At 37.3% G+C, this 15,145-nt stretch overlaps 1 protein-coding gene across 1 annotated transcript; it reads right to left on the bottom strand.

Moving 5' to 3' along the window:
• Nucleotides 1–1,689: 1,689 nt before the first annotated feature.
• On the bottom strand, nt 1,690–9,633 carry LOC120539371 (4F2 cell-surface antigen heavy chain-like). Its single transcript, XM_039769372.1, has 9 exons — nt 9,533–9,633; nt 6,344–6,770; nt 5,573–5,740; nt 5,224–5,315; nt 4,397–4,536; nt 3,455–3,641; nt 3,083–3,226; nt 2,715–2,774; nt 1,690–2,451 (listed from the first exon to the last, which is right to left on the bottom strand). The coding sequence occupies exons 2-9, from the start codon at nt 6,747–6,749 to the stop codon at nt 2,110–2,112; spliced, it is 1,539 nt and encodes a 512-aa protein (XP_039625306.1). The 5' UTR covers nt 6,750–6,770; nt 9,533–9,633; the 3' UTR covers nt 1,690–2,109.
• Nucleotides 9,634–15,145: the final 5,512 nt, after the last annotated feature.

The following is a 15,145-nucleotide window of genomic DNA, read 5'->3' on the forward strand; positions in this document are numbered from 1 at the left end:
AACAGATGACATACGAGCGTAAACCGATGCAGTTCACTCACAAGCCAATAACAAACGTACTGAAACCAGTGATATACACACGCAAAGCAATATAGTTCAAGTGCAAACCAGTGGTGTGCATATATAAACGGATATCATTCACGCACAAATCGATACTATATGGCCACGAACCAATATAGTTCATATGAGTGAAGCTATTATTGCGCACACACAAACCAATTAAGTAAGCACACAAACCGATAGTAAATATAAACCAATAGTGTTCACATATAAATAGATTATGCACAAAAATATACCTTTTATGGCCTGATTGGCTCCTCATAGAATTCATTCTGACATCCAGGATTACCTATTCAAGCTTTTTGGAATAGACCTCTGGTCGGTTCCATTTCTTACACCGTGCAATTTTCACTTGGTTATTAGTGTAACATATTTAACACAAAAGAAGTCCTCAAAACAAAATTAAATATATAAAAGTGTTGTAAAATGTGCCTGTGCCAATACCTGCTGTGGCCTTGCACCCAGTACTGCTGGGTAGTTAATACGATTCTTTGCAACCCTAAAACTTGATTGCAATGAGGATTTTTTAAAGCCACTTTACTAATAAGCAAATATTTTGCTTTATCTAGAAAACCTGACCGTGCATTCTGGCGCGAGACGTTGTTGCCATACAATACTGTCCAGCATATTGAACTTGCTAGTGTTTCAGAGCAAATTCAACAGTAAAATTACAAATGCAAACATGTCAATTGCCATGAATTGTAAATAAATGTTCAATTATCAAAAGAAGAAATCTTCATCCTACAACTCCATCCTAAAGTACCACTTTACCTTCTAATTTTCTTTCCAACCCTGTTGTAAATTTGTGCCAGCAAGTGAACTTATTTCACAGAAAACTTACTTTTGTTGAATCCAAGTTTAAAATGTAAATCCATTTTAATTTATTTGAGCTTATGGTACCTTAACTCTGGGATTTTGCTTTTTTTTCCACACAAACTCCTTAGGTTTCCCAAACTTGGAAAACTTTGTTTTAAAAAAAATATTGCACAAATCACCAGGTTCTTAAAGTATTGATGTGTGTGTTGTAGTGTTAAACTGAATAAAGTTCCACTTGTAGACAATCTTATTAATAAAATTATGTTGTCTTCTACTGTCCATCTTGTGATCTTGCAAGCAGCTTTCAGAGGACATTCCAATAAATCTTTGCATTTCTACACAACACAAATGACTTGTGTTTTAGGTGGATTGGCAGCTCTGTTCAGTTTTCTGGTATGAGCAAATGTGGGCTTTTTCAGTGTGCTCTTGCTTGTTTCTCAGTTCTTTTATGTGCTGCAAGAACAGACTGTGGCTGTCCAAGGCCCTAAACTGGGGTAAAGGGACTCAGAAAACATGGACATACGGCAGTTATTCATCTGTAGGTCCCAGGAGAGGACACTGTCAGTTATACTTTTAGACATGGCTTTGTGTCAGCTTCAGAAATGCTGTCTTGTCAACTAGCCTCCTCTTTTGTCATCAGAATTTATAACCAAGTTTATGGGTCTCTTTTTATTGAAGGAAATGTTTGTGCTTATGAGTTATGTACCCACTGTTGCAGTTCTATATCTGTAAACTTATGTATGAACATGAGCTGAGCATACAGAAAAGAAGATAGACATCTAAAATGTATATGTAAATAACAGAAACAAAAAGAAAAAAAAATTCTAAAACTTTATTTTCCCCTTTTCTTTATGCCATTCAAAAAACAAACTTGAGGGGAAATTCTACCTTTATCAACCATATTTTATGCATTTGTCTTAGTACAAAAACTTGAAAAACTTCTACAGTAATTTAGGTGGGAATGTCTATTGTTAAAAGTTTAAGACCATTTAAGCAGCATCAAATACTCTGCTGAAAAAAGGACATTAAAACGCTAAACTTAATGTTAGTCCTTTCCAAATGTATACCTTTTTTTAACCAAACCAAAACTGTAACTACAACTTTTATTCAAATTGAAACCACCTACAGAGCAAATTGCATGTCAACTTCCTCAGTGTGGCTATGTAATGCCTTGCAGTAGGTGGTGCTGCTTAAAAAGCCTGAAAGAACCCCTAAAGTGTCTAAAGCTGGTATTTATGACACATAGGGGAACCTCAATAAAAGTCCTTCATTGGGCTCAAGCATCACTTTCGTTAGGTCCACATGTTCTTTTTGTCGCTCTGGGTGAGTGCTAAGGGCCACTTCGGCTCCTGCTGGTAATTTTTCATGTTTCAGTGACACCGACGTTTGTGTATTTCCAAAATTTAGCACTGTAAGGAACCGTTCACTCTGGTCCCACTCTCGTAAGTAAGCATAGACATTATCGTCATGAAAGATGGTGAAGAAATCCCCATGTTTTAAGGAACGGTCCTTCACTTTTAGTTCACTCAGCTGTATATACAGGTTCAGCAAGGAATTTCCATCTAGTTTTTGACTCTGGAAGAGCAAAAAAAAAGCCAAAGCATTTATATAAATTTGAAGGTCTAGAGTGCACAGAAGCTGCTTTTTCCATAAATAGTAAATTCATTTTGAAATTAATCTTTTAAAAGAAGAGACCAGCGAAGTACAATTCAGTAGCGATAGATAGATAGAGTATCTATCTATCGCTACTGAATTGTACTTCAATAAGGAATCAAGTAAAAATACAAGCTAAAACTTCAGGGTATATGGGCATGCTGGTCAATTCAGATACTACTAACCTCGACAGAAATATTTGAACCGTCGTTCCATGGCATCATAGGAAATTTGGTGTTTGGTTTCTGACAAGAAAGAAAAAGGAAAGACATTGTATTGTTAGCCATCTTATGTGCCATCAACAAAGAGCGGCATGGCTGACTACATTTAAATTATGACTTACAGCACCGTTCAAACCAAGGCCAAAACCTTCTAACTACCTATTAATATTTACATGCACACAAAAATAAATAAGTATTTTAACTATTTCAACACACCTTATGCTAATCTTTATGGTATCACATCATAAGAAAACAGCAAAATACAATTCTCATTTGAGCCTTCTAAGGCAGCATTAGCAAGTACTTAACATCAGGAAATTCAGTCTTCCTACCTCTGCTGAATGGTCTGAAAGGCCGATCTCATCACCGTAGTTGATGAATGGTGTCCCCGGAAGAGTGAACAGCATCATGGAATATAACTTCACAAGCCTGTCTTCCACTAGAGATGATAAATGACCCATAGTGCGACTTCCCACCTAAGAAAAGTAACAAGTGTATACATCTTAAATCGTACCCAACCACTTTTGACTTTTTAGATGGAATCTGAAGTGATATTGTATAGTACACACTCATTTATATTTTAAACATCATGGAAGAATTAGACAATTAAAACCTACTTACTCTAATAGAGCAACATAATTATTCATCATAAAATAAATTATATGGCTGAAGGAGGTAGAATGTTTTTTTCTCTGGAAACTTACCGACCATGCAGGTGAGGAATTTCCTAGTCTTTCTATATACTCCTGGACATGTAATGCAACCTCTGATCCACTTTGAGGACTCCCAGAGTTGTGCAGGATTCCAGATAAAAGCAAATCAGTCCTAGAGATATTCTGAATTTCCACTACTTCTGCAATATTTTTAGAGGATGTCACGCCTATAAAGACCCTGATGAGCAAGGAAGAGAGACATTAAAAAGTGTCAGACCCTTTATTTTGACCACACAAAACATACTTTAGACCTAGAGATCCAGAAAACAGATAATTAACTGCAATAAATAATGGAGATTTCTATTTTTGTGAACCACTTCTGTTTATTTTTTTTATCTAGAAGATCACTTTTGTTCTCAAATTAAATGAGTCATCCATCTACTTACTGAACCTGTTCAGAGGAGTTTTATAAGAACCACAACCCTATCCTGGCACCATTAGCTGCAAGGCATTAAACACTCGCTCATAACGAGTCAGTTTTGAGTGACCAAGTAATCCAACATGAAGGTTTTAAGAATGTGTAAAGACGACCAGTGTGCCTGGAGTATATAGGGAGAACAGTTCATCCTGAGAGTCACTAAGGACATCTTTAATCATAGTGCACTACACCATTGTTATACCTTAACAAGTATATTAAAATAACAAAAACTTGGCAAATACACATTATAAACAAGATACCAAGGGATCATTGCTACTAGTAATGGAGTAGCTGCATGGAGAGCATCACTATCTGTGACTTGATTAAGGAGTGAAAACACCACTAGGTGGCAGAAGAGATTCATCTCATTCTTAAAGATGCTTAATCCAGTTCAGAAATGTGGGGGCCAGTGCAGACTCAGTAAAATCTTTGACAAGTTTTGAATGGACTATGATCAGTAAGAATCCCAAGGCCATACCGATTACAAAATTGAAAAATAAAACCAGATAGCTGACCTGGGCCGAGTATCAGTGGTATATTTGTCTGTTAGATTCCTCAGTTCATCAAACAGAGAGGGGGCATGGTCTTTAATGCCTTCCATTTGACTTATCATGATTCCATCTATTCCAGTCGTCAGCCAGTGCTCAAAGGCAGCCTGCAAAAGTGCATTAAATAAGTATAAATCTACTTGGGTTGAAGTAACATGAAGTCCCACAAATACCATTCTCTATACTGAAGGTCATGCCACCATTTTAAAAGGCAGTATAGCTTAGTTCCTAAGAAACTGAACCCTAAATCACAAGGTTGCCAGTTCAATATCTGTCGGACTACATCCCCGAGTAATTCACATGACCCGTCTGTACTCCATAAATGGTGATGTGCATCTGTACTTCTAATATGCTTAGGGTTAATGCGCACTACCAAACATTAAAGCCTTTTGTTAAAAGTTTTATATACCCAGAGTCTTGCTAGGCATTCGCTTCAGTGTGGTCACAAGGGTGTGACATACTTAAAATGCGTTCCAAATAGTTCAGTCAATGTCATACATCTGTGTCTTTGAAAACATTAACAAGGATTTCTCATTCTGTGGGATTGATACAAGTAGTGAAGCATCGTTCCGTTAGTGTTCGAGTTCAGATTATTATACATATGGGAAATATGGAGTTGCATCTTTCAATTCTAGACATGTGAGGAAGCACTGGACCTTTATCATTATGCTCAAAAATAAACAAACTAATCTTGTATTGGTTTCAAGTATTTCACTGACATGTACGTGTTTTACCATTACCATCATTTTTAATTGTGTAAAGGTAGAAAGCAAAAAAAAAAAAAAAATGCTCACTTTCAATTTGTTTTGCACCTCAGGACTAGAAATGTTATTCCAAGGATTATTGTTCTTGTCATCTGGAGTTAAATCCAAAACTACGCCAATACCTGAAAAAAAGAACATAAAAACAAATTTAAAAAACAGAAAGCAAGGTTCATTGGTAAACTTGTCTAAATAAAAGATGGCTATATAGCAACTAAATGATGGATCAACACAGACAACCAAAAAACACAACTGGTATTTGAGTTATAGTAGTATGAACTTTAAAGATTTCATTTTAGCAAATCACAAGTATATTGCTGTATAATATTTAAACGAAATATGGATGTCCTGTAGACTTGCTCTGGCAATAAATAAAATTCACCTTTCTTCTGTGCCGCTTCCAAAAGAATTGTGAAATGTTCTTTAAGGCCTAGCGTCTGATCAATGGTGAGCATGTCCGTGTCAGAGCCAAATGTACTTTGATATATTGGTCCCAGTACGAGGCCTTTAACTTTTAACTTTTCCAGATGATCAATTTTATTTTTAATTCCTGTGGATACAAGAAGAAACAAGGCATGTAGATAATCCAGTATACACTGCAGATTAAAATTAAGACGATACAGCGTAACAGTCATTTTAAATTGCAACTGTACAAAACAACGTATGAAAATAGAAAACTATCCTTTGTTTCACTGGATGGTGGGACATTTATTGGGCTATGAATTAAATAATGATCAATTACAAATCCCACTTATCAGCCTTTATCCTAAGAAAAATTTGTTTGCACCTCAGAATGCCAATGAGTATAATCTGACTTTTCCATGCCAGGACTAAAAAAAAGAAAATATTTCAATCTTCAACCATTTGGTCTGCTAAAATTCAACACCAAGGGTTACAAAATGAACTCATTTATACCCAGACAGTTTGGCTGTGCAAACCTTAAAGATTCCAAAATTATGCCTCATGAACTTTGTTTCCCAACTCTAATTGTGCATTACTGACCAAGTGTTCTAACCTAACTTTATTCCTCTCAATCCTAAAACTGAGTTAGGCAGGTTTGTAAAATGAATGCATGAAGGAGTATTAATTCAACTACCAAATATCTTATTATTCTTAATGCTGCTGACATTCTAGCCAAAGACTATAAACTCACCTGTGAGGTCTCCTTTTCCATCACCATTAGAATCTTGGAATTTCTCAACACTGCTGATTTGGTACATGGCACCCTTATTCCACCACTTCTGCTCAGGAATGGGCTTGCAGCGTGGCGCTTGTACAATAATTACAATGGCACCTGCAAGCATTCCAATCCAGCCCAGCCAAAACAGGATGAGCAATGCCCAGCGTGTTCGCACCCAACCTGGTGTCCCTGCCACTTTCAGCAGTTCTTCCTTGGACAGGCCAGTGAATTTCTCCTCCATTTCCTCAGGTACCTTAACCTTAACAGAGCCATTCTTCTCTGCAGGATAATCCACTGCTTGTGTGTTCATTGGCTGTTTCTCCATGTCCAATTCATTCAGCTCTACGTCTTTCATGTCCACTTCACTATCTTTGCTCATGATGCAAGACTACAGAAAAACCTGAAATACAGAAGATAGTTCTAAGTTTCAAGGAAATCAATCAATTTCTCAAATCAGCTTAATGCAGGTGCACGGTAATAAACAGCTCTGGCCAGGGTTTATTAAATGGCCAATGTAAACGCATCCAAACACCAATTTAAATGAGCCTAACCTCTGTGTGTCTGAGAAGTACTGAATTATCTTTGAAATGCCCACCAAAATATTAGCATTCATTAAACACCATTGTTTTCCAGTTATAATAAATGAAATTAAAAACGTATCAGTTACTTAAGTTTATGAAAAAATGATCCCTTCACTGATCCCAATTTTTCCACTACAAGGTTGCAGGTCTCTTGAGACGATCCTGGCAGCATCAGGAGCAAGACACGTACCAGCCATTTACTGGACGCCATTTTCTCATGGTAACAATAAATTAAAAGTTGACGGATTAAATGTTGTACATCTTTGGGTGAAGCGAACAGTGACCCGATCAAGAAATGTTCACAGATATCCAGTGTACAATTAAAACACCCTGTACATTAAAAATGCTTGAACCACTGGTACAGATGGGTTTCCATAAGGCTGGGCTCAAATGATGGCTGGATCACTAACTGCGAGGAGTTTGCTATTTTTGCCATGTTGGTTATGTGGTTAAGAGTTACATCATGCTGCCTGCTGATTCTAAATTAAACCAAGTGAGCTGGCTAGGTGATAGAATCAACAGTATACACGGTGCTAGTCCATTTGTAGCCCATTCTGCCATTGTAGGTTGCTCCAAAATCTGAAAATTTATTATGCATTTCAAAAAAAAAAAAAAAAAAGTTGGGTGGTAAAAATGGAACATGCAAAACAATTTGTAGTTTAAGTAAACATATTGTAATCATTCAGGTTAAGATTTAGTTAAAAAATACAGTTTATTAATTATGGAATAGCCATAGTTGAATGATATTGAGAAAAATCTTGGCTTTGTTGATCTGGTTTTGAGGCATACAGTCCATCAATAGATATACTGTACCTCACTTTTAACAAAGGCAATTATCAGGAAAACAAGAACAGCAAGTTTATTTGAAATGTGACTACAGGCAAGTGTGAAGTCAGATCCTCATAATGTTGCATCAGAAACTGCCACTTCTAATGCTCTGTATTTCAAAAACGAACTATTTAAATATTCATGCCGTTCAAGTTAAGCCCTTTTTTGCATTATCTTCGGAAAGAGAGGCCAATGTGCACCTAATCTTTTATGTATAGGCACTTCGACTGCTGCCACTCCTTGAGGGGTTGGGTTCTTGCCATGGCCCGACCCTGCCGGTTATCTACCCAAGGAGTGCTGCCTACTTGCATGCAGTTTTTAGATCGAGTCGTTTCGGCAACATCCGGCTCAAGTAGGCTGAGACAACGCCTAATTGCCATCTTCACGTATCGATTCAATTTTAAACCCACATAACCAGTTTTATGCCTATTACATGTTCCGAACAAGAGTATAGACGAAATAGACATGCACCAAACTCATTATTAAGAGCAATAGGGCAATGGACGTTTATAACTAACTCTGTAGTACTAGGGTGTTGTACCGTGTTAACCATTACGGATATAATGGGAAGTTAAACAAAATGACACATTTTAGTAGCTAACTAAAAAGATTACAATATCCAAGCTTTCGAGGCACTTTCTTCAGGCAAGATGTAACGAAAGGTCCAAATACAATAACCAATTTTCAACGATATGCCGTTTTTATGACGTCACTTCATAGTAAAACGTCAAGCAAAAATGACAAGTATCAGTGTAACTAAAGTCTGAAAAAAGAGAATTCTAAAAGCACCGGTAAGTCACGCCGCAAGCGTCATCGTCATTTCCGTGAAGGAGTCTCCAATTGCATCAGCACGATTCAAGTCACCGAGTACTTCGCAGAACAGAGCGTCCCGGCCTTGGCCGGTATTTTAAGGTTTCTCCTGTTTCATCCACACAAAGAGAGGGGGGTTGGGGGGCACCAAGTCATGACGGTGCGTTTGTTTCCTCTGCATTTAAATCAAGACAAGATATTAGCTGTGCATGCCATTTTGAAAATGTTCTTTTTGTATTGTAGACGCGGAGGGAAACAATGAAAGGACACTGAAGGACCCCTACAGGCAGTCAAAGACTCGACTTTTCCGAGATACGTTGTGCTGATGCAATCACCGGCGTCCACACCTGACAGCACATGTACCAGATAATTTATTAAAACAAAAATACATAAAACATTTGGCACCAAACTCATAACATTATTGGGTGTTAACACGCAATATAAAGAGAGAAGACTCAATATAGTTAAAACAGTCACATTCTAATATAATGTTAGACCGAGAGAAATAGATCTGTCAGTTGAACACGTACGCCTTTCCCGATGATTACAGTCCACTAGGTTTCAAAAGACACCGTAAAGGCCTGAACCGAAACCTACTTTAATTCACAAGCACACGTGCGCTCCAGACTGTAGGCGAGCGTTACTTTTTACTGTTACTGCATTACATGAATAAACTACGGTTACTTTTGTTTGTTTAATCACGCCAAACTGAACTTCTGCGCCCGTTGGCAAGAAATTACTGCTACGATTACCGAATAAGAAAGAACTCGAGGACGCTTTATATACACAGGCTAGACCGTACTGTACTTATACTTCTCTAAAAAGAGTGCTGTCATTCACCTCCCTCGCATGTCAAACTTTTAAACTGATTCAAATGTCAATACAATCACAATATATATATCAATAAGCGTTGCCTTTGTCAGTAAAATGTGTAAATAATTACCTTTCAGAAAAGACTCAAGCTTCGCTTACAGTAACTATAACTCCGCTGTTACAGCTGCTTTGCTACAGTAGTTCCGCTTCGCTTAGCTGCGCTGCTTTTATTCCTTGCCCTTTGCCGGTTTGCCACGCCCATTAAAGGTGGAATTAACAAGTACACTCTTAACAAAAGGAAAGAGTCTTAAATGCTTTTATTTTTTTTTCATCTTGGAAAGACAAATAATTTAGCACAAATGTTCTCACCAGCTGTACTTTTTTCTTTTTATGCCTTATCGTTTGTGCTATAATATTGATGATTAAATAGTTATTATTGTAACTTTATTAATACAGAACAGTTAGTCGCTAGTGCCTCAGAACTGTTCGCCTGTTTATTAATTTAAATTGTATTCCACCTTAAGAGCTCTGGCGTGGAAGACTTGTCCCGTTTAATTTATCGCGTAGACAGAGAATTGTGCTCGCTTAAATGAGCAAGAATGTCTCAAGCAAACTCCAAAAATATCTCTAAAAACAAGCCGACGACGAAGCTCAAAAGCCATTAACCTTTTTAAAGTCCTGAAGCCGCGAGACATATGTCAAATAGTTGCAAGTGTGCATTTAGGTTGAAAAATGTTGTTAAAAAATTTTTAACAACTTGAAGCACTTTTATGAACACTCAGGTACGTTTTTAGGCAAATAATTACGTGTAAAAAGGTTTCGCGTGCTTAAACTGTACTGTACTACCAGCTAGGATATCTTTGTTCCAAGTATATTTAATGATAAAAGTGACCTTGTGTAAGTGTGCCCAGTACTGGACAGGAAGACGGTCTTGATGATGACCAAGATGGACTTTTAAGATTGAAAGTTAACAAATAAATGTCTAACAGCCATTTTACCCTTTTGTCCATATACTTTGAAGCCCGTGATTTATTCATGCAATTGTTGAATGAGTTTATTTGGGTCAAACTGGGGGGGTAAAAATACTGCACGCCAGTCTACAGCAACTCACTGGCAAACGTCAATGAGGTGCTTATTAAAAAGGGCCCGATTGTTAGTCAAAAGGGACCCACTAAGTTAGGGTACAGAAACTGTTTTAGCAAATGCTGGGGTTGAGATTTTATAATCTGTGTTAAAAAAAAACACAATACTGTACCATTATACTGTATACCAATACTATTATTATTATATACAGTATACAATACCATTATACCAATACTAATTACAATTAGTTATCACTTTTGTAGGCTATCAAGAAGGACATTTTTATAGTGTAAGACAGTGGTTCTCAAACTGTGGGCCGGGCCCCCCTAGGGGGGTGCGAAGTAACAAAAAGGGGGCACGAAGATGTGAAAAAAAGAAAACAAGAATTGAAAATGTGAAAAATACATCTATTGAAACCAAAAACAAATTAACTTAACTTAAACTACATTTTGATAGTAGAAAAATAAATATAGAGTTAGATAAATGTTGATAAAAGTTAATAGGTATAATAAAATATGCATCTATGATAGATCATTAATTTAAAAAAAAAAACAAATTGGTATTAGTGGGCTCCTTTCAAAAAAACGTTGGGGGGGTGGGTGCGATTAAAACTGTTATGAAAACCCGGGTCGCAAATACGTAAAGGTTGAGAAACGCTGGTGTAGGAGATATATTTTGGGAAGGAGATTACCACTTAAAATTTTAATCTGTTCTCTTGCCTTATTCTCAACAGGTTCTGCCATTTCAGGTGACCTTTAAGACCAAACTGCCAGGTTGTTACTTTCGTCACATTGCTATTTACTCTATTTGTACAAGGTACCTGTTTTGAAAGTGTTTATTTCTGACATCATGGACAACTGTTTTTCAGAGCAATTTTCCCTGGTGGATGGCACAGTAAGCAGTTCTGCTGGCTAGCAATGTTAAGGGACCTACTTTTAATTAGACTGTTTAAGGAGAATTTGCACAATCGCCACACATCTGTGTGGATGTTCAGTATTTTTTTCTAGGTTCATCCCACATCAAACATCTTCATATTGGGCTAATTCAGATGTTATGACTTAACCTATAAAAGTAGATGAGATGGTAGGGTTGTGTATATGCATGTCCAGAGTGTGTTATATGATGGACTGGGGTCCTCGTCAAAGATGGATTCCACAACACAAGAACACAAGATGGATGCCTTGTGTTTCATTGCTTCCAATATACACCCTTGCTCCTTGTAACCTTAGAATGGGAAACTGTGGGTTCAAAAATGAAGGGTTAGACATCTGTATTGAAAGCCATTCGAAAGCACCACTTATTCTGTGTATATGGCTGGAGCATATTCTGGTGGTAATTGGAGCAAGGCAGGAACAAACCATGGATAATGGTGCAAGTTCCTCACAGGGCACCATCACTCATAAAGACAACCAAAGTCTACCCTGGTAGCAATAGAGCATTACTAGATGGGATACCAGTTCCAAGATAATTCAAGAAATTAAGTTTCTAGCCTCCTGGTAATATTTTGAATATTTTTACAATTGATATTCACCATTTTACAAAGTATATGCAAAGCAGAAGCTGGATTGCAAGAGATATTTCCTAGCCTCGAACATTTTTGAAGCCTCTATTCTTATTTAGCAGTTTTTTTTTTAATAAAGGGGTTTGCAAAGATGTTTTAAATTTCAGTCATAGAATATTTAAATAACCAGAATTCTTCTGACCTTCATATAAAAATGTCCTAGTCAAAACTCTAAAATGACACAGCAAAACCAGACTGCCGAATTACACTCAACTTTGGCTGTGTTATTGTTTTTTCTTTGCAGTCAAGTTCTGGGTTGTTAAAACTCTTGCTGCAAGACCTTGCATGTGAAAGAGGGAGTAGGAAATTAAGAACATTTGCCGACTGTAAACACGACAGCACATGTTCTAAGAACACGTGCAGGGATCTGCTGTTTCTGGACAGCATTCCAAAGAGGTCTGATTTAGAGCAGCATGTTCTAAATGCTGAGCTCTAGTTTCATAACAAAGATGATCAACTCAGTCTGAAAATGCAGCATATAATCTATTTCGCATGGCTTGCTAAATCTCTGGTGTGTACGTCAATACAATGTTCTCCTTGTATTAAATCTCCCTTGGAGCATTCACATGCTTGTCTAATATTTTCTTTTGATTTATCTCTTTATCCACATTTTCATCTTCCATTGTTTTTAGCTCCAGTGACTTGGTAATCCTGACCTGGTCCCTGCACTTTGTGCCTGTGTCTGCATGGGATTGCTCTGGGTACCACATTCAAATGCATGACAGTTGGGTTAACTGGCAATTCTAAACTGGCCTGGGATAAATGAGTCTGTTCTCTGATTAGAGTCAGTACTAGGTTTGTGCCCTGTGCTGCCATGGCAAGATTCATCACTCCAGAAAGAAGGGATCCTACTCTGTTTGACCCTTGAACAAGGCCTTTAACCTGAAAAGAGCTCAGTGGGGAGGCACTGTCGAATGGCTGACACTGCACTCTGACTTCCAAAAGGTCATGCAAAAAGAAAATTTCCCCTTAGGAGATTAATAAAGTATATCAATTAAAAAAAATATGTACTGGGTGAATGGGCTCCAAAACTGGATGTAAAAAATGGAAGATTAACAATTAACACATATTCATGGTATATGAGAACAAACTGAAGTACACAGTTAGTCAGTCAATCATTGTCCAACCTGCTATAATCCGTCTGTTGGAGCCAATCACAGCCAGCACAGGGCACAAGGCAGGAACAAACCCTGGGCAGGGCACACACTAGGGATAATTTAAGATCGCCAATGCACCTAACCTGCATGTCTTTGAACTGTGGGAGAAAACCCACACAGACACGGGGAGAACATGCAAACTCCACGCAGCGAGGACCCGGGAAGTGAACCCAGGCCTTGTTACTGCGAGGCAGCAGCGCTACCCATTGTGCCACCCACCTGGAGTACACAGGGAAAACTGAAAAAAAGGAGAATGTTTAAAATCCATCGATAATACTGTTCTCACTGGAACTTGAAGTCAGATCCTAGAAGAATTGAGGAAGCTAAGCTAACCACTGCATCTCTGTGTAAAGATTCAAATAAGCAAGGGTATATTTCATTAAAAGGCCTTTTGAGATCATTGGTACAAAACTGAGCAGCTAAGGGGCTTCTTAAGGAAAGAGCATGCACAAATGACTGTAGTATCATCCATCTTTTTCTTCCATTATAGGGTGACAGGGAGCTTGAACCTAACCATTTTCACTCCTGTTATTAGTTAGAAGGCAATTTCTATTTGAAAAGTATGAAATTGAAGAATGTAAAACCTCCACATTAAGTTATTTTTTTTCCCTTCTGATTTTGTTGGTAACACATGGGCGAGTGAGGAATCAGTTGTTAAGGGACAGAAATGTGTTAAGTCTATATTAAAAAATGGAAAATACTTCATCCATTGTACAGGAAAAATTCAAATGTCTGATATCTCAATGAACACTGACGTCAAGTTTTTTTTTTTTCCGCCTAAGAATGTTCAGTGCTATCGGCTGCACTGTAAAGGTCAGACTACAGCTACAGTATCAGAGAGTTGTAGAAATCTATCTGCACACAAAAGTGAGAAACACTAGCAGAAACAGTCCCCATTTCCTGCTCAGAAGGGTAATTCAAAATCATATAATTGAAACAGAAGTGTATGCCAAGGAGTACTTTTCTCAAATAGTAAAATTATAAACCAATCATAAAATGGAAAATCTTCTTTAGACCAATATGTCAAAGCAGCTAGACCCTCCCATGATGTTTATTTGCTGAATGGCTCTCTGTTCAAAGAAAGTCAGTCCTTGGTATACAATGCATAAGCACTGACTGTACAAAATTCAGTTTATTCGCCTTTTCTTCCCTAAGTCCATCCACCCCTGACTACAGACTTTTGGAGTAGAGTGTGGGAAGAATTTTAAACGTTGAAAGGCTAGCTCAGAGGTAACACATTAATGTGACCGTAGGAACATTTTTCTTTAGTTGCCTGGGTTCATGTAAAGCGTATCATTATGTTGCAGCTCATTGTAAAACTGCACAATTACTGCAAGTTGGCTTTAATTCAGTTGCTGGACAAAGGTGGCTCTCAGATGTGTATACAAAACACAAAGAGCTTAAATTCTCCTAAAGTCTTGACAAAGAAATTTGCAGATGACAGGCTCAAAACTTAGTACTAAATCCTGCACGAAGTGATACAAAAAGAGCAATTCCCTCTTCATCATATTTATTTAAGCCACCTATCTAGGCCTGGTTATATTGCAAGGACATCCCAACTACTTGTGATGCTGCACTACATAGAGTGGAATGTGAAAATGAAAACATGAATTATTATAATTTAAATTATCAACAAAAGCACTAAAACGTGTACAGTTCATCATCATAGTTTAAAAAAAGTGCCAAGGATCAACAGTTTAACTCATTTTGGATACAAGTGCTGATGAAGCATGAGAAATTAAATATTCTTGGCTTGCTTTGTTAGATTTATTTCAAAGACTAGCAAAATACCCGCGCTTCGCAGCGGAAAAGTAGTGTGTTAAAGAAGTAATGAAAAAGAAAAGTAAACATTTTAATAATAACGTAACATGATTGACAATGTAATTGAGTGTTGCTGGCATATATATATATATATATATATATATATATATATATATATATA

The sequence above is a fragment of the Polypterus senegalus genome, chromosome 11 (assembly GCF_016835505.1).
Source record: "Polypterus senegalus isolate Bchr_013 chromosome 11, ASM1683550v1, whole genome shotgun sequence".
Classification (NCBI taxonomy): Eukaryota; Metazoa; Chordata; class Cladistia; order Polypteriformes; family Polypteridae; genus Polypterus; species Polypterus senegalus.

Bases quoted from the DNA above. Each gene is read 5' to 3' on its own strand.
- LOC120539371 (XM_039769372.1), bottom strand. From the start codon at position 6,749: ATGAGCAAAGATAGTGAAGTGGACATGAAAGACGTAGAGCTGAATGAA. The intron at 3,642-4,396 runs GTCAGCTATCTG...CTTGCTCATCAG, and splicing joins ACCACTGATACTCGGCCCAG to GGTCTTTATAGGCGTGACAT. The intron at 2,452-2,714 runs GTTAGTAGTATC...TTGCTCTTCCAG, and splicing joins GTTCAAATATTTCTGTCGAG to AGTCAAAAACTAGATGGAAA.